Source organism: Vulpes vulpes, chromosome 13, assembly GCF_048418805.1.
Source record: "Vulpes vulpes isolate BD-2025 chromosome 13, VulVul3, whole genome shotgun sequence".
Taxonomy (NCBI): Eukaryota; Metazoa; Chordata; class Mammalia; order Carnivora; family Canidae; genus Vulpes; species Vulpes vulpes.
The window spans coordinates 1653514-1672804 of NC_132792.1; the positions used below are offsets into that span (position 1 = coordinate 1653514).

The 19291-nt window shown below is 43.0% G+C and overlaps 1 protein-coding gene across 32 annotated transcripts in view; it reads left to right on the forward strand.

Annotated features, from left to right (window-relative positions):
- Positions 1–19291, forward strand: part of PTK2 (protein tyrosine kinase 2) — a 262273-nt gene that overhangs the window by 45417 nt on the left and 197565 nt on the right. For 16 of the 32 annotated variants that reach the window (XR_011996488.1, XR_011996489.1, XM_072733824.1 and 13 more), the window contains exon 3: positions 10130–10447. The exons of 14 other annotated variants lie outside the window; for them this stretch is intronic. Coding sequence is in view for 12 of the 18 variants with exons in the window: in XM_072733824.1 (XP_072589925.1) it covers positions 10348–10447 (100 nt within the window). In the remaining 6 variants the exon portion in view is untranslated. Of the gene's footprint in view, positions 1–10129; positions 10448–11475; positions 11600–19291 lie in introns of all 32 variants that reach the window. 2 more of the 32 variants (XM_072733842.1, XM_072733845.1) reach the window with 1 other exon arrangement.

A 19291-nucleotide genomic window follows, 5' to 3' on the forward strand; every position in this document is an offset into this window, starting at 1 on the left:
GTTGAGGTGTTGCTGCTTTCAGGCCTTTTGGACTAGAGTAAGAAGGAAAGAATGTATGATTTTTGCCATGTCATAGGACACGGCGATATCCAGAATCAAGTATTTATTTTGCTAACAGATTTTTAGGGCTTGCCTCCTTTATTTAAATTCAGACATTTATAAATCAAGGAGTTTGCTGGTCCATTGGAAAAAATTCATTGTAACTCTTTCAAGTAAGACAGATAAGGCTCTGACAGGAATTACTGTGGTTCTGGTCCTTGAAAAAGAAGCGTTAAATATCCTTTTTGTCCTCAGAAGAGAACTTCTAAAATTGAGTGATTGTATTTAACATGCTTTGGGCAGAAATGTTTCTAGTTTTACAAACTAGGGGATAAGGCCTGGGTGTGGGGAGCCTTGGGGTTGAGGTGGATGGAGCCCCTGGGAGAGAGTGGAATGTGGGGAGGGCCAGGATTTTGGTGAGGCATTGGTGGGGCCACTGAAAACCTCAGTAATCAAGTAATAGCTTGATGCAGTGTTTTCTTTGTTTTTTGTTTTGTTTTGTTTTAAACATTAATGCAAAAAAACAAAATCCACAATGAAGAAGATACCAAAATTTTAAGTAAAGTTAGGGTCAGTATTACTCATTTTCCTTTAGTAGCCTTGTGTGCTAATGTGCAGCATTGCTCCTTATTCTGTCTTTATTTCTGCGTAGAGTTTAATTTCCTCTTTTTTTTTTATTTTCTTAAGGTTAAAAACATAGACAATTGATGTTTTTACCTTTTAAATATAAGCACTTGAAATTTGAAATGTCCCTCTAAAAACTCTCAGCTGTGTTCTAAAGATTTTGATGTTCTAGTTTTATTATCACTGTGTTCTGAACATTTTCTCATTGCTTTTTTGATTTGTTATTTGATGCATGTGTTACTTAGAAAAGATTGTTTTCTTGGGAAATATTGGGGACTTCACTAGATACTGTTTCTTTAAAATAGTTACTTTTTATGTGTGCTTATTATTTTGAACAGAAATACACCTGGCACAAAATTCAAATTGGTGGGCAGGGGATCCTGAACCTCCCCTCTGTAACCTGATTTTCTTCCTGCTGAATTCTCTGTAGGGAAGAGTCATTGTTCATAATTCTGTAAATGTCTGTGGGTGATATGTGCATATACCAGGAAGCACATATGTGCATGTATTTTTCCTTTGCAATGAAATACCACAGTCTACATAATCTTCTATACTTTTTTTATTTTTAAAAATATATATCTTGGGGTGCCTGGGTGGCTCATTTAAGCGTCTGACTCTTGATTTTGGTCATGATCTCAGGGCCATGAGATGGAGCTCTGCATAGGGCTCCACTCTGATCATAGAGCCTGCTTGGGATTCTCTCTTCCTCTGCCTTCCACCTCCCAGCTCGTAAGTGCTCTTGCGTCCTCTCAAAAAACCCTTTGAGATATATATATATATATAAAATGTATAGATTGTGAAAATCTTTGCATTTTAGGAATGGGAGTTCACATTATTCTTTTATACTATGTGGGCTTTTTTCACTAATGAGTGTTTTCCATTGTCAGTGAAAAATTTTTGGCAAATACCTTTTCCCAGACTTTATTTGCTCATTTCTCTTCTACTAACATGTAGGCCATTCCTAGTTTTTCAGTATTAAACCTATGACTCATGTAAGCCTCAAACTGCCTTAAACCTTCAAGGGGATTATTAGAGGTTTCTTATACCAGTCTGGCAGGAGCTGGACTTGTGGGTGCAGTGACTTAAGTGCTTGTCTTTTCGTGGGCCCTGAACTCCTTAGGGACCAGAACTCTGTCCCTATTTTTGCAGATCCCCAGTGCTTAGTTCACCGTATCAATAGTGAATTGGAGTGAACAGTGAGCAGGAGATGCAGAATAGTGCACTAGTCATGCTGTACTCTCAAAGCCCTTTATACTTATAATACTTAATTCTCATGACAACTGTGGAAAGTGAGTGCTGTTTTGAACTTTAACTGATGGGAAAACCAAGTTCTACAGAGAAGTTTTTTAAAAAGTGCCCAGGGTCATGTATCTAGTATGTGGCCGGGTGGGGGGGATTCAGGGAATACTTGACAGTAAGCTTGGGTGGATGGCATCAGGCTCTCAGGCTGAGGGTGGTGGAAAGATGAATTGATTTGAGCTTTGGAGTCTCATGAGGCTTTGATTTTACAAAGTCCTATAGTAACCCCAAGTCCTTTACCCTCTCTCAGTCTCAGCTCTCTCTTTCTTGAAAATAGTGTTGCTAACCTTAAAAATAAAACTGCTAGTTATTTTATCAGCAAAAATGAGTTTATTCAGTAACAGCAAAAAATTAGAAACCCCGGCAACAAGCTAGGATAGAACTGTAGACAGAACAAAGGAGAGGACTGCTCTTTTATAGAGGAAAGGGGGTAGTTGGGAGGGAAGAGGATCCTTCCCTCTGCGGGGTAGTAAAGCAGTAACTTACTTGCCTGTGGGGTGCATCTCTCCGTTGTTGGGCCTGCAGTTGAGGAGGAGAGGTAGGGCTGAGGGCACCCCTGCTGGCCTGCAGACTCCATTCTAAGTGAGGGCTCCTTTTATCAGTCTTCACAATGTGTTGGTGATTATCTCAGAGTTCATGACGGGGTTAACTTTTTAAAAAAGCCACATGAAGCTCCCTTGAAGTATTGGACTAGATCATGTCCTCACTCAAGGATTGGTGATTGTCTTTGCCCTTTCCCACCTCTTGTTCTTAACATGTAGAGGCTTTTTCCTCATCTACAAAAGTAGACACGATTATATTCGTGTTTGTTGTAAAATAAATGAGAGATACTGCTTTAAAGTGGTTTTAACATTCTTTAAACATTTTTTGTGATAAAAAACACATAACATATTTGATCATTTTAACCATTTTTAAGTGTACAGTTCAGCAGCGTTACATTTATTCATGTTATTGGGAAACAGATCTCTAGAACTTTTTAATCTTGCGAATCTGAAACTCTGTCCCCATTGTTTGTTTCCTTCCTTCCTTCCTTTCAGATTTTATTTATTCATGACAGAGTGGGAGAGGGCAGAGAGAGAGAGAGAGAAGCAGCCTCCCCGAGGAGCAGGGAGCCCAATGTGGGAGTTGATTCCAAGACCCCAGGATCATGACCTGAGCCAAAGGCAGCTGATTAACTGACTGAGCCACCCAGGCACCCCTTTTCCCATTGTTCCCTGAGGTGATAGCACCATGGGTCACACCATTTTACATTCCCACCCATGGTGCACAAGGGTTCCAGCTTCTTGACATCCTGGCCAACACTTGTTATTTCCTGTTTCTCATTTAAAAAAAAAAAAAAAAAAAGGTAATCATCCTGATAGGTGTGGGGTTAGTTTTTAACATTTTTTGATGATAAAAAGTTTTAGGGAGAATTGGAAAAATAACTCTATAAATTAAAGGCTAAATTGGAATAATATCTGCTGATACCAGTGTGACAAAACCAAAAGCATAGAAGAGAGCCATTGACAAAGAAAACCCACCACTGTGTAGCTGTTTGAGAAGAGAAACCATCTTCTTCAGGGCTCTACTTAGCATCCGGCTAGGGGAAGGACCGGACGCGTACGATGCTGCTGATACTTCTGAAAATGGGCAATGTATGTGGTAGGGACCCATTTGCCAGCAGGGCCCAGTGCTGCCCTTGGGCCTTCCCGTGTAGCTGTGTGGGTGTCACTGCACAGCCTGACTGCCCTTGAGCCACGGCAGGTTCTCTCTGCCGCAGTCCTTCAAACAGAGCGCTTTGCTGCTCGATCCATCAAGTGAATGATCACACTGTAGGTAAACTAGATTTCCCCAGTGAAAAAGAGTCTATGATGACAAAATGATAAAAGTAAGTTGGCTGTGTATATGCATGTTCAGTAAAATAGAAGTTGGAAAGTTTATTCGATTGGTGTTAACATTAAAATAAATAACTACTTGATTATCTTTCGATATTTGTTATTTGGTTAATATAAGCCAAAAAAAACCCCACTCTGTTTTATAACACATATGGTTGGGTTGACAATTTTGGTGATTTTTTTGCCCAAGTTCTGTGTTACCATGCCTCTACTAGTATATTTAGAAAACTCAAGTGACATCTTCTTTCATATTTCAGGAGCCTTTTTTTTCTCTTTTAAATTTGGTGGCAAGTAACCTCCTACTGTTTCCTTCCCTCCCTCCCTCACTCCCTCCCTCCCTTCCTTCCTTGATTTTATTCATTCATTCATTCATTCATTCATTCATTCATTCATTCATTCATGAGAGACAAAGAGAGAGAAGCAGAGACACAGGCAGAGGGAGAGGCAGGCTCCCTGATGTGGGACTTGATCCCAGGAAGCTGAGATCATGACTTGAGCCAAAGGCAGATGCTCAACCCCTGAGCCATCAAACCGTCCCCTCCCAACAGTTTCTAAACCTAGATAATTTAGCTTTCATCTCCTCTGTGGCAAAATACATGTGAAATGTCTGTGTGGTGAAAATACTCCAGTTGAGTATTAACTGAATTGAGGATAAGTTCACAGTTTTCTGCCTCTTTAGAGTTGCAGTTTCTCTTCTATTTTATACATCTTGTATTTTATAGATTTCATGCTTAATTCATTGTTAGGTTTATTACTTGGTGATTGTGATGCATCTTCCTGGTCCCACCTACATGTCCAGCAGGTACACTGATGGCTAGTTATCCATCCACGGCCGGGGTCGGGATCACAGACTCCAGAGGACTGTCATGGGAGCCACAGAATTTGGTGAATCAGAGTGTTGTATGGGGATGAGAGCAGCCTGTCTGTCTCATATTCTTTGTGTGGTTTAGGCATCCTTTATAGGCCTTTGTAGGCTGAGTGAGGCCTGTTTCCGGGTTCTCTGGAAACCTTTGCAGTCTCCGGAGGTGGTGTCATTACAGGTGGTGACTAGGGTGTGTGCACTGGCAGGTGTCCCAGTGCTGGTGCCAGTTCTGCCACCGACCAGTTAGCTGTGACATCAAGCATGTTGCTTCATTTCTCGGTTCCTCAGTGTGCCTTTTTGTCACGTGTGGCTTGTGAAGTCGTTGGTCTTTGGAATTATTGATTGAGAAAGTGGGTGAAGGGCACCTGGTTGGCTCAGAGGTTGAGCATGTACCTTCAGCTCAGGTTGTGATCCTGGGGCCCTGAGATTGAATCCACATTAGGCTCCCTGTGGGGGAGCCTGCTTCTCCCTCTACCTATGTCTCTGCCTCTCTCTCTGTGTTGTGTCTCTCATGAATAAATTCAAAAAAAAAATCTTAAAAAAAAAAAAAGGAAAAAGAAAATAGGTGAAGTTCTACAGTAGTTAATGAAGGAGCACACTTTGGAGTCTGACTGCCCAAGCGTGATGTCCAGTTTTGCTATGCAGGAGGTCTGTGAACTCAGACAAGTTGCTCAGCTCTCCATGTTTCTGTTTGTCACCTGTTACACGGGGGTCATAGAATCTACCTCATGAAGTTGTTTATTAATACCTGAGTCCATATTTTTAAAGTATTTAGGATGGGGCTTGGCACAGAGTGAGCACTGACTTAGTATCCCCATTATATCGGTATCATAGTCTCGTTGTTACTAGTATTGCTGTTATGCTACTTGATGACTGGCATGTAGTCAGTACTCAGGCGATAGGTATTGCCATTGTCCTTGGACAGATGAACAGACAAATTCAGGATGGTGAAATGAGTCTTTCCTTGTCTCACAGGACTGGGGCTCCTGTGTATCTTCCAGATGCAAATGTAGTGCCTTCCTCAGTTTCCCCAGAGTTCCTTCAGAGTAACAGAAGGAGGAGGTATAGTAATTGTTAGACACTTTGCAAGGACAGCAAGTAATACCATCACCTTTTGGAGTATGTTGTATTTTGAGACCTATTATTTATTTGTCTTCAGAACACGATTCTATCCTTATCACTACATTTCTTTTGTCTTTATCAAGTCTTAATTTATGTTGATAGATTAAGATTTTTAGAAAAGTTATTTCTGTTTTCTGGTGGAAACAGTGAGGCACGTAGAAGTGATAATTCTGTGAGTCTTAATAGAATTAAATTTAGGATAGGATACCCAGCTTTTGGAAGTTAGGGTGTGTTGTAATGACCAGCTGCTAATTGGAGCCACTGTAGTATAACAGTGTTGATTTTATTTAAATCTGTAATTCTTGATTAACACAAACATAAAAGAAGTAAGAGAGGTAAATTTTGAATTCTGTATGTATAATATGAGTTACGGTTTTCTTTCACATTCTTCCTGTTAACTGACTTGACAGCGTTTACCATGGCTTTATTCTTCTAATTACTGCCTTTAAGTATTACTTAAGGCCAACGAATAAAACTGTATAGCTGTATTAGAAGTGTGAGAATCAGACTTGCATTTGTGTGATCTGCTTTTGGTGACATTTATATTTGGCTTCTTTCTTTGTAGTCCTTTCCAGTGACTTTCTCACCTACAGCCAGGTTTCTTTAGGGAAGTTGTATTAGCTGCACAGTATATGAAGGGTTTTGGAATTCCCTTTTCTGCTTCCTGATCCTGCTCATCACCTTGTTTGCTAGACTTCTAAGGACTTCTTTCTAGTCTCACACAATATTTTCATTTTTGTTCTACAGAAATTTGCAATGGAAGTTCTCATAGGAGTACCAGAATACAATTGTGTGACTTATTTTTCACGTGGGATGGGGAGAGGCAGTCCACATGGGTTTCCTAGATTTTATGTCAGTTTTTCTTTCTCCATTTTTTAAATATTCTTTTTATATATCTTGAAACTATATATTCATATAGTTTACTTCACGTGTTCAGTGAATACTTAATCAGGCCCCTGTGCTGAGTGGAGTTTCAGAGGTAAAGCAGTGCCTGAGATTGAGGCAGGCCATGCCATCAGTGAGCTTAGCGCCGAGTCCTGACATCTAGAACATCTAGATGCCTTTTCTGTGGTCGTGGCCTCTAAAAGAGAATAGAAATTCCCTCTGCCATCTCCTTGTTACCTGTAGGTTGTACATTCTGGATGTGCAGAATGTGGCCTGTACCTCTTACCACTTCAATAATAAGGCCTGTAAGATGATATATGTAAAATAGACCAGATTCCTTCCAACCATGGTGATTGGATTGTGGTGGGGGCAGCCTGACAATAAACATACTGTGTAAGTCAGTCACGTGGTATTGAGAAGGTGTAAGTGCCATGGGAAGTGAAGCAGGGAAAGGGCATGGGACAGGCCTGGTGTGGGCAGAGGACAGCAGGGAGGTCAGTGTGTTGAAGCCCAGGAAACCGGAGCCAGGCCACGGTGAGACAGAGGGTGTAGGTGGGAGGGGAGCCACATGCATAGGGCCTCACGGACTGGGCTGAGTACCTAAGCACTGGTCCTGGCAGAGTTGGGGAACTGTGGTGAGCTTTAGCAGAGGAGTGAAATGGTGTGATTGGCATCATGAAAGGGCTGGTGCGGCTGCTGGTTGGGAACAGAGCATAGGGTGGCAGGGCCGGTGGGGGCACCTACACCATCCGGATTTGTTTTAAAGGCAAGGATGTTGGGTTTTGCTAATGGATTGCTTTGAGGATAGAGACAGTCTGGAGTCCAGGATGGCTATGGATTGAGGTCCAAGAAAATAGTAGCATCTTTCTTGTAAATTTTAATTAGGAGTTTACCTGTGAAATAGGACTTCCCTGGATTGCTCTTAATTATTACTGATCCCATAGAATTTTCTAAAGAGACCATAGAACTTTTTAATAAATGACAGCCTTTATGTTAGCTTGTAGAGTTTCTTATTCAGAGCACATAAAGGGACTGCTCATCTTTTCACTTGCCCCACCATTAACTCTAGGCCTTTCCTGCTCTTTTCAGGAATTGGGAATCTAAGAGCATAATTGGTTTTTCCTGTTTAGCTGGAAGAAAACAGGAGTGATGCTGTCCAGAGTGGCCAGTCCTCGTGTAATCTCTCAGCGGTTTGACCTTAGGCCTGTGCCCCACCACCTGAACTGCACTCTCCTCTTTGGTATTTGTGGGGAATGAACTGCTTTGTTGGGGTTGTGTCAAGAGTGAAGGGTGATGGTTTTTCTCTTGGAGAGTGCTGAGCACAGTAGCTTTTCCTTTGCTTGGCACAGACCCTTCCTCTCCTGCCTGTCTGTTCTTCTCAGCAGCCTGATTGTTTCTCGGCTCTTGTGTGGCTGCTGCTTCCAGTGGGGCTCTGCTTGGTGGCCTGGAGGGGTCTTTGCTTCTTGGATCTTGTCATCTTTTCTACCGTCAGGACTTTGCACATGAGGAAGTGATACTTGGATATTGAGATAAACAGAAAGCTTGGTGGGGTGGGAGAGAAAGCTGCCACCCACTGGTTACTCTGCAGTTAGAGACTTGACTTTTCCTCTCCCTTATCTGTCCTCTCCTCCCCTCCTCTACTGCGTGGAGGCTCCAGGCACTGCCACCACTTGCTTGCACCAGCCTCTCTCTCTTCTGTGCAGGTGGTGCTGGGACATCTATTCAGTCCGGCTCAAAAACCCTTTCTGGGTGTGTGTGTATACGTGAAGACCCCTGGCTTCTTGGGTGACAGGTGGGCTCAGTGAAGCAGTGTCACTTCCTAGATATTTGACTCCATCTTTAATGCATCTTTAAAAGATGTGACAGCACTGTTTTTGCTTAGAAGATGTGAAAATTGGGTGTGATCAATATTTGGTATGTAGAATATTGTTGGCAGCTAGTAAAGGTAGCTTCTGTTTTTTAACTTTAGAGTCCTAAGTTCCAAGAGAGACTCATTGTTTGCTTGTGTTGTTGATACATCTATTATTTGAAGGTTCAAATTAAACCACAAGCCGTTCTCAGGGGCCTGTGTCAGACACCCGACTTGCTTGTGGGATGTGCTTGGATTTCTCCTAAGATGGCCTTTTTGTCCTGAGGGTCCTCAGTAATGGTGATCTATCCGCTTGTTTCTTCTGTTTCTTTCCTAGCTTGCTCGCCTGTGTTTTTCTGGAGCCTCTTTTCTTCCCAGTGTTGTCTGGGGTCAGAGTTCACTCTGGTGAATGATATGTTTTCGCCAGGGGCATCCAAGAGGTTATTCGAGCTCTGACTGCTATTAGGAGGCTGAATGTAACGCCTGGAGACAAAGCCATCATGGAGAGTAGTGTATCGGAAATGAAACTAGCTGTCCTGGGGCATCACGGGACACAGATAGGCCTCTTGTTCCCCTAGCCTTTTTCAGCTCTTGTTTTCACAAGTTAGTGAATTCATAAAGTCTTGGTCATGTTCACAGTTAAGTAGAGGACTTGATTTTTTTCTTAGTGTATGGGATTTACTACTAACAGAATTACCCACGTAATAGGATAGCTGAACTGGGTAGAGCCTGAATGCGTATTCCGTGTACTCAGACAACAGAGGCTGTAGGAGCCCAGTTTCTTACTGTCTTACTGCCAAAGTGGAAGTGTTTAAATAGCTAAATTTTATAGATGACCGTGACTATCTCTCGGTTTGAATGGAAAAAGTGTAACTAGCTCTGCATTTTTTAAAAAAGTTACTACTACAGATTGTTAGAGTGTCTTTTCTGTCCTTCAGTATAGGTTTAGTACTCACTTGTGTTTTCAAATTAAGAAATCGGGTATCTCGGATTCCTCAGTATTCCCTAAGCTAATTTTAATAGAATCTTGCAACTTCAAACTCTTGTTTTTATGTGTTTTCTAAATAGTTTTATAAATTTGCAAACTTACTTTGAAAAAGTAAGTCAATCTGAAAAAGATTTTTTACCTTTGAAATATCTGGGTTCCTGTAGACATAGTCTTTATAGACTTCTTAATGTTGATCAAGCTTTTTTCCCCCAATATTATTTACTTTTCATCAAGGCGGTTACCTTAAGGCTTAAGGTCAGAATTAGGCTGGTAATAGGCCCGAGGCATGACTTTGAAAACAAAAATAGTTGGAGGAGCCATCTACAGACATGATCTGGGTCAGACTTGATTTGCAGCGTACTCAATTTTAGAATCGCCTGTTGGTTTTGTGAGCAGAAGCCTGCCAGATGAATTGAGCAGAAGGGCGGGATTAGCATATTAATCAGGTCCTGGCTGCTGGCCTCTTTCCCCTCCCTCCCTCTCTCCTTCCCTGAATGAATCTAGGCACCCAGGCCGGTGGGGTCACATTACTAGCTGGTTTCATTCTGCTCAGGAGCTCAATCTAGCCAGGATGGTCTGTGTTTCAGATTGCGGAAGCAGGAGAAGATTCTGTAACTGAGAGGCATTCTGCGAGCTGCTGGAAAATATTACAGAAGGAGCACCTCCCAAATTTTGCTTCAAGCTCTGACAGAAGGAGCGCACAGGGGAAACTTAGTGTGGCTGTGGATCGAAGCGAACCCTGTGGGAGCGATGAACGGGGACTTGGTGCGCGGACGCCTGGCCTGATCTTGAGAGGCCTGAGTTTATGTTGCTGGAACTGGCGGGCCGAGAGGCCCTGAGACCAGCAGGTGCCGTCTGTATGGAGAAGAGCGGCTGTAGTCCATTTCCAATGTGTTGGGCTAAAGGTATACATAACTTAAAAATCTATTTGGTTTAAATTTTACTCAGACTCATGCTTTTGCACTAAAAAGGTAGATAAGAGTTTTTCAGACTTTATTTCACATAGATTTACAATTAAATTTAAAGAAAAGTAGAACTTGATGTAGTATAGGTTTGCAGCTCTTGCATAAAATGACTGACCTAGATAGCTTCTAGAAAAGTAAATACAAATATTTTTATGGAAGTTCATTTTAACTAAGTTATCTTTTTTTAAGCTTTGTCCTGTCTCTTATAGTTTTATGTTTTATTTTGTGTGTTTTAATTATGGCACCCATATCCGTTCTGTGATGTGGAAGTTTTTAAAGAATAAAGAGACTAATTTTATCTTAAATAGGACTGAGGGAAAAAAGTGATCTGGTTTTTCTTATTTCAAAAATTGGTTTTCTTTACTTACCATAAAGATTGTGTATTTAATTTGAAACTTTGTCTTATTGTAAGGTGGGCTTATCACTTAGGGTCAGTAATACTGTGAATAAACATTTTCTAGTTTAATGTTGTTAGGGTTTTTATTTGCATAAAAATATAAATATAAAATATATTTTCATTGTAACATTCAAGACAATGTTTGGAAAGCATGTTTACAAGTCACAAATGCTGTATAATCCATGTATGAATAAGACCAATAATTTATCTGCTTTTTTTAAAGTACTAGTGAATGTTATCCTTAGGAGATGAAATCCATAATAAAGAATTTAATACAAATATTTATTATTACTTTAAAGAATATACTCAAGTATCATGTTAACCAACTCAGGAAAGATTTTTAAAAGGAAGAAACCTGTGCGCTGGGTAATGACCTGCGGTATTATAAGTAGACCTTCATACTGATTCAGGTTAGTGTCTAGCTTAAAACTTCTAAAGCCGCCAGGACATTGAGGTGCTAGTGCCAGACCATAGTTTCTCTGTTAGATCACTTTTTGTTTACCAAGTTGTCAGCATTATCTAGTAATTCTTGTCTAGGCTTTTAAACATTTCTTTCTTTTGTTTTTTAAAGATTTTATTTTTAGGTAATCTCTACACCCAGCGTGGGGCTTGAACTCACAACCCTGATATCAAGAGAGTCACATGCTCCACCAACTGAGCCAGCACCCCTTTTAAACGTTTCTAAAACTTGTGAGGTTAGAACTCTTTTAATGTGATGCTCTCTTTCTCTGAACAAAGCACCTGTCACTTTATTTCCTGATTTAGGTATTTAAAGTAAAGATGTTGCTGAGTTAAATTCAAACTATTGATTTCTAAAGGGTGTTGGGGATGGGAACTTTTAAAAACTGTAATTTCTCACCTGAGGACTGCACAGTATAATTGAGCTTGACTAGTAATGAGTGCTCAGAGGCAGAGAGTTCTGTACTATACTTGTTGAAGATTTTGCCCTCCCCCAGACTTGTGGGGACCCATTATACAACGCCACCTCCATGGTGTGACAGCCCTCCATTAGCACTGATCCTTAGCAATAAGGCTCTGATTTCACTAAGTCTAGGTTAGATTCAAGCCTATGAATCCAGTAACAATGGGATATTAAATAATTGTTTCCTGGGTTTTTAAGTAATTCAAAGTGACTTTACAAATATGAACTTCAGAAGAAAAGAGAGACTGAGGTGTTTTTGCTCATTCCCTTCAACTGACGGAAGCAACTTATTTTTCCCATTATATTTGCTGACTGGCAGAGCAAGTGATTCTGGATCGTTCAAGAGGAGGTGTCTGACGACACTAAGGAGTTTGTCACCCTGTCCCCTTCTCAGGGCTGAGTACACTGCCTCCCCAGGGGGTACACAGTGTGCCAGCTTCTCAGCACACTTCTCTGTACCAGGCCAGGAAGGCAGGAAACTCTAGGTTTTATTCTGGTTAATTTTTGCTGTGTGATAAAGACAAAGATATTGATGTATAGGAATTGGCTGAATTGGTTATTTTCAAGTATAAAAGTTACTCCTTTTAGATAAAGACAAAATAAAGCCCTCAAGTCCGGAGACTGTTAATCTCTATTTGCAGTTAGGCATTTGAAACCCCACATTTGATTTTATCAGCCACATTAACCTCAAAAACAGCAGTGTCCCAATTTAAGAAGACACAAAATACTTAGTAGAACAGGCTAAAAATAATAGAACAGAGCTATATTTGTATACTTTGAACTGAAAACTTTAAGGTATCCTTAAGACCTCTGTGGCTGTCTCTGTGATACAGTTTATTGTACCGCAGAGTTAGGGTAAGGAAACCGCCCCCCCAGGTCACTCCCACAGCTGATAACATTTTCATGTATTTAAAATGACTTTGTTATGACATGTGTTGAACTACATCATGATTTCCTAGGCTTAATAAAGGCAGTTTTAATTCAGAGTGTGGAAGTAAATGTTTGCAGTGCTGTAGTGCTGTATTTGGTTGCAAGGTTATTGAATGCAGAAAGCCCTGTTTGGAAAGTTCATAGATGACATGAGTGTGCCCTTTATTTGTTTCGTCTCTCCGAGAGACTGGAAAGGATTCAAGAAGTGTCAGGACTGTGCGTGCCGATTTTTTTTCTAGATCTTTCAGTAGCAGATGGAGATTGAGTATACTAGTAATTGTTTATGTATGTGATTCTGGGTCCTGTGGTTGAAGTCATGCTTTTTTTGTATCGATATTTTAAACTCCCTCTCCCTCCCTCCATCCAGAGAGTTCTGTGTGCAGCCTGTCTTCACGTCTCTGTCTTGGATTCCAGTGGTCAGCTTGCACATACGTGCACATCTTGAGAGAGCTTCTTAATTGTTCTCCCTGAAATCTGTTCCTCCCCAAGTCCCCCCATCTTAGTTAACGTGCTGGACCCTCGTGCACTTAGTCGCTCATGCCTCAGGCCCAGGCCTCTGTGATGCTTCCTGCCGCATGGAAGGACTCCATCTCAGTACCCTTACCATCCTGGCTCCAGAACAGGTGTGGAGTTCCCCCCCCTCGCCCCCTCTCTGCAGCATCCACTCTGTGCCAGGAGACCTTCATCTCTCTCTGGGCTGTGGGAGTGGTTTCCTGTTGGATCTTCCTGTTTCCTCACGCCTCATCCTTCACACAGCTGCCGGAGTGAGTTTATAAAAACACGAATGTAGTGTTACTCTCCTAAAAACTCCCTGGTGGCTTCTTCTTGGATAAGATTGCAAATCCTTAACGTGGCCTGCAAGGCCTCACCTGATCTGGCCTCTCCCCACCATCTCCAGCTTCGGGCCTTTGGCCTCTGGCTCATCAGTAGTGCAGTTGTTTGGACATGGGAGCCCCTCAGACACCCAGAGCTCTTCCCTGTCAGGCCTCTGTGCCTCTTCCTCCCCTGCTTGGCCTGCTCCTCCTGGTCTCGCATGTCTGAGCCTAAAGCTTCTCTCAGCCCTGTCTGTGTAAACCACGTTCTCCCTGATGTTCCCTCCCTGAGCCTTGTTTGCTGGTTTTGCACAGCAGTGACCGGCATTAACCATTACATATCGTACCTGCTTGCTCTCTTGTCTTCTTTGCTGGGTAGTAAATGCAACATAGTCAGGGACAGCGTCAGGTTTTCTTCTGCTTGACAAGGTATTGGCAGAAATGAATATTCCCTTAATGAATGGATAAATTATAGACTTAACTAATCCACATGCTCGAAGAACAGTTGGGTGAGAGGAGTAGATTGGTGTTTGAGTCTCTTCCTGCAGCAGCGCACACACCGAATTCTAGCTCTCTCACCAGATGGGTCTCAGTCGGGCTCCCAGGGCCTGATCGCTTCCCTGGGAATTATCTCCCTGGGCCTCTGCCACTCCTCTGGGATCGTGGCCATCCGGTCTGACAGCTTGAGTTGCTAATTGACTTGTGGGGAAAACAGATTAGAAATATATTTATATGTAAGTGTGTGAATTTATTTTATAATTGTACTTATGTAAATAGTCTAGATATCTACCTTTACAGTAAAAGGTGTTAAATGCTTTCCAGAGAGTGACTAATTTATAAGAGTGCCCAGCATGAGGGAACCCCTTGTGCCCGGCACACACTAGGCCCTCAGTAAGAATGAACGCTGAGCTGAGTTCCAGTCTGTTCCCTGCTTGGCCCCCTCTCCACCGGCCTCTCCCCCCGGCTCTGCCTCTGATGGACTCCGCCAGGACACTGTGTGGTTAGTTCTCTGATAGGCCCCTGCCAGGTGGTGCCCCTTCATACCCCGTTAAGCTCGGCTGCTCCTTCTGCTTGGAACATTCATTCTTTTTATTTTTATTTTTTTTAAAGATTTTATTTATTTATTCATAGAGACACAGAGAGAGAGAGAGAGAGAGAGGCAGAGACACAGGCAGAGGGAGAAGCAGGCTCCATGCAGGGAGCCCGATGCGGGACTCGATCCAGGGTCTCCAGGATCACGCCCTGGGCTGCAGGTGGCGCTAAAACGCTGCGCCACCGGGGCTGCCCCATTCATTCTTTTTAAATGGGAAACCTTCAGGATTCTGCCCTAGGGCATGGCTGTGTGTGTGTGTGTGTGTGTGTGTGTACATACACGCATGTGTATGCGTGTGCGCGTGCGCCCATCTGTCCATCTGTCCCTCTCTGGACACCTGGTTGGGCTCGGGCATCTTTGTGCATCAGCTCTGCACACACTGGCATAGCTGGTAACTCATTCAACTTTGTTTATTTGCTTTTCTCATGTTCCTTGGTTGTAAACTTCCTTTGGGCCAGGTTCAAATGTTACTGCTTTTTGAGTCCATATGGTCTGGCATATTATCAGCACTCAGTGATTGTTGAGTGAAAAAGCCCCCCCAAAGTGGTGAAATCCGGGGCATTTTTCTTTTCTTTTTTTTTTCAGAATTTCACTAAAGTCCATGTTCAGTGTGCTTTATTAAAACACCTCTTCCAGCTAGTGCTTTTCCATCTATCATACTTAATATTTAGCCTCAATCTCATCCTTTATTACAAACAACTTACTACTTACCTTGCAACAAATGTTTACTAAGCACCTACTATATTCACGTACTATGGTAGGTGGTATTAAAGAAAGATTTAATGCCAGTGTCTCTACTCTCAGGCAGCTGAGAGTTTTGTAGAAAATGTACAGATGTTTTCCACTCTTCTATCATTATTCCAATAGCCAATTGTCCATTTGCCTTAGGTTAAGTAAAACCATTAATTTGTATGATGGTTTGACAATTTGTCAAAAAAGTGTGATATCTCCAGTAACTTTATAAAATAGGTACTAAATTACCTATACTTTATAGTTGAAGTTAAGGTAAGCAGTATACTTAACCTCCAGCTAGGAAGTGGGACGGGGCATTTTTCTAAAGGCAGTGCTGTTTGATGCCAGTGGAGAAGGTGGGGATTCTGAGGGCAAAGGCACTGAGAAGTGAACTGTGAAGTGTTTAGGGAAACCAGGATGGGCTTTCCTGCTGATGACGGCCAGAGGCTGCATTAAGGTTTGTGGAGAGGCGAGTAGGGAAGGCTTGCTCCTCCACCCCCTTTCTCTGAGGGGTGAGAGCGGGACTCTTGGAAGCCCTCTCTCTGCCCCTCAGGATCAGTGTCCCCACGTGGGGTCCCAGCCTTCTGGTCTTAGCCCTGCCCACCGACCTGGCCCTGCTCCATCCGCCGCTGCGGGCCTCCGCACACCTTGCCTGCTCCTGTGCCTCGCTGTCGCCTCGCCAGTGCCTTTCCCTCTCCCTGGGGGCCCCTGGAACCACTAGGGCCTTGTCGCCTAGATTCCTGGCAGTCGCTCCCCAGCACTAGGAGGCATCCAGGGCAGGGCGGGGAGGGTGGGGAGTGGTAGAGGACCGAACACGTCGTGGAGGCTGAGGCCACAGCAGGTGGGCAGTGCTTGGGCAAGGAGAGGAGCACAGCCTGGCCAGGGTGCTCTCCCCGCAGGGCTCCCCTTTGCTTCTGACGTCTTAGCCGAGGTCTTAGCCGAGAGGGGGCCGTGAGCCCCCCTTCAGGCCTGGTGGGAGTGTCGTTAACATCAACTCCTTCGCGGACAGAAATTATATGGGGGCTCGGGGGCTCTTATCATTTCTTTGTCTCCCAGGTCCTCTCCCTTTCCTCCTTGGAGAAGAGGCTGCCCGCTTCCCCGTGTTCTCCTCAGGGGCAGTCTGAGAGCTCTTCAGTTCACCACGGGCCTTCTCGCCAGCGCGGGGAGGCGTGTGCGCCAGCTTCTGTTGTCTGTCTGTCTGTCCCCCAGTCATTATATGAACCCGTGTCGTGTCCCCCCCCCCACCACCACCACCCTCATGCCCGCACTGCTGTCCCCATCTGTCCCCGGTGCCCGCTCCTGCTGGCCCTTTTCACCAGCTCACACGCTCTGGGGTGCACTGCTCCTGCTGTCCTGCTGTCCTGCTGTCCTGCTGTCCTGCGATGAAATGCACCCTCCCCCCCCCCATCCTCCACAGGAGAGGAACCGGTCAGTCCTGCTTATTGCTGCCCTCCCAGGGCCTCACACCTGCTGGACTCCTGTAGGGAGCACATGAGTGGATTAATGAATTCAGTCACCTTGTCTTCGTGCAGCGACAGAGGTTCAAAGCACTAGAGGCAGATGGGAAAGGTCGTGGAGGTTTTTGTGAAAATTAGAAAACTTCTTTCTAGTGCCTAAATGGTTAGTGACACGGTTTTTAAAATGGTGTTCACATGTCTTTGATTTCAGATTCATCTGTAATTGTTCAAGCTATTAAGAATTTATTGTAAATTTAACAGTTTTCTGTATTTCATAACTTTTATCAGTTTTCAGTTAAGGAGAAAAATTAACTTTAAAACAATTATCACTGAGTATTTTGGCTTTGTTTTTGAGTAATATTTGTATAAATTATATAGTGTTATTGACTGTAGTTCATAGAACTGGGTTTATGTACACGTGTATATTATCTTGAACAACTTCAGGTGATACATGCTTGCATCTTTTATACCTTTCTTCCTAGAAAGTTGTGGAAAATGAGTCCTATTTTATGTGTTTCATAGGAGTTTGATGTTGAAAACCAACCGGTGGTCACAGTATGTTGTTCCTTTGAGTGAAAAGACAAGCACACTGTTGGCTGCTTTCCTGTGCTCTGATGCTCTGGTGGGGGTGCTTTCGTGTAGCCTGTGTTGCACAGTCTTGTTGAGTCTTTGGGCTTGCGGGCAGGGTGGGTGCTTTGCCAGTGACAGCAGCTTCTAGAGCTGACGAACTTTAAGTTCTCTTCAGTTTTGACTGGGGCTGTGTCTAGTCTGTGCATCAGTTTGGGAGAACTGACCTGTGAACAGTATTGTCACTTCTGGTAGACCTGTCCAGGTCGCTCGGTCTGTGATCTCCCTTAGTCGATCTTAGTGTGGAGAGCTTCATGCTTTCCTGATGCTATTGTAAAGGACAGTTTTCTTTTTTTTTTAAAGATTTTATTTATTTATTCATCACACACACACACACACACACACACACACACACACACACACACACAGAGGCAGAGACACAGGAGGAGGGAAAAGCAGGCTCCATGCAGGGAGCCCGATGTGGGACTCGATCCCAGGACTCCAGGATCACGCCCTGGGCCAAAGGCAGGTGTTAAACCGCTGAGCCACCTGGGCTGCCCTAAAGGACAGTTTTTGACTTGTAGGGTTAGTTGTTCAATTCTTGGCTTAGTATGTAGAAGTAGATTATTTTGTTAGTTTATCTTGTGGCCTTACTAGTTCTGGAGGTTTACTTGAGCAAGTAGAAAATCCAAAGAAATCTTTCTTTTAAAAATAGATTTATTTATTTATTCATGAGAGACAGAGAGAGAGGCAGAGACATAGACAGAGGGAGAAGCAGGCTCCATGCAGGGAGCCTGATGTGGGACTTGATCCCAGGACCCTGGGGTCACGCCCTGGGCTGAAGGATGGCACCAAACCGCTGAGCTACCCAGGGATCCCCCAAAATCCAAAGAAATCTATAATCATGTAATCTGAAAATAACTTTTTCTTTCCAGTCTTTGTCTTTTATTTACTTTTTTAAAAATTGTTTAAAAGACTTTACTTATTCATGAGAGAGAGAGAGGCAGACACACAGGCAGAGAGTGCAGCAGACTCCATGCAGGCTCCATGCAGGGAGCCCGACGTGGGACTTGGTCCTGGGTCTCCAGGATCACACCCTGGGCTGAAAGCGTCCAGTCTTTGTCTTTTATTTCTCTGTCTTGCCCTCTCGCCTTGACTAGCACCTTCATTACAGTATTCTTGTCATACGCTAACCCCATGGAAGGAGTTTTCAGCGTTAAATAGCATTTAGTTCTAGTTTTGTCTTTGTTTTTTTAGATATCTTCTATTGAATGTAAAAATTTTCCTTTTAAGTCCTGGTTTTCTGAGAATTTTTCTTTTCTTTTCTTTTTTTTTTTAAATCATGAGAAGGGGGATCCCTGGGTGGCGCAGCGGTTTGGCGCCTGCCTTTGGCCCAGGGCGCGATCCTGGAGACCCGGGATCGAGTCCCACGTCGGGCTCCCGGTGCATGGAGCCTGCTTCTCCCTCTGCCTGTGTCTCTGCCTCTCTCTCTGTCTCTCTCTATGTGACTATCATAAATAAATAAAAATTAAATCATGAGACGGTATTGAATTTTGTCAAGTGTTTTTTTTTCTGTATCAATTTGATTGTAGAAATTTTGTTTTTTCTTTTTTTAAAATTTTCTGTTTTTTAAAATAATGGGTGGATTGCGTTTTGATTGTTGAATCAGCCTTGCATTCCTGAGGTAAATCCCACTTGATCATGATTTATTAACCTGTTTAGATATTGTTAGATCCAATATGCAATATTTTGTTGAGGAAATCTATTTGCATGAGGGATATCAATCTAATTTTTTTTCTTGTGACCTTTTTTTGTGGCACTTTTATATCAAGAACTGCCATTCTCATAAAAAAAGCTGGAGATGTCCTCTTATG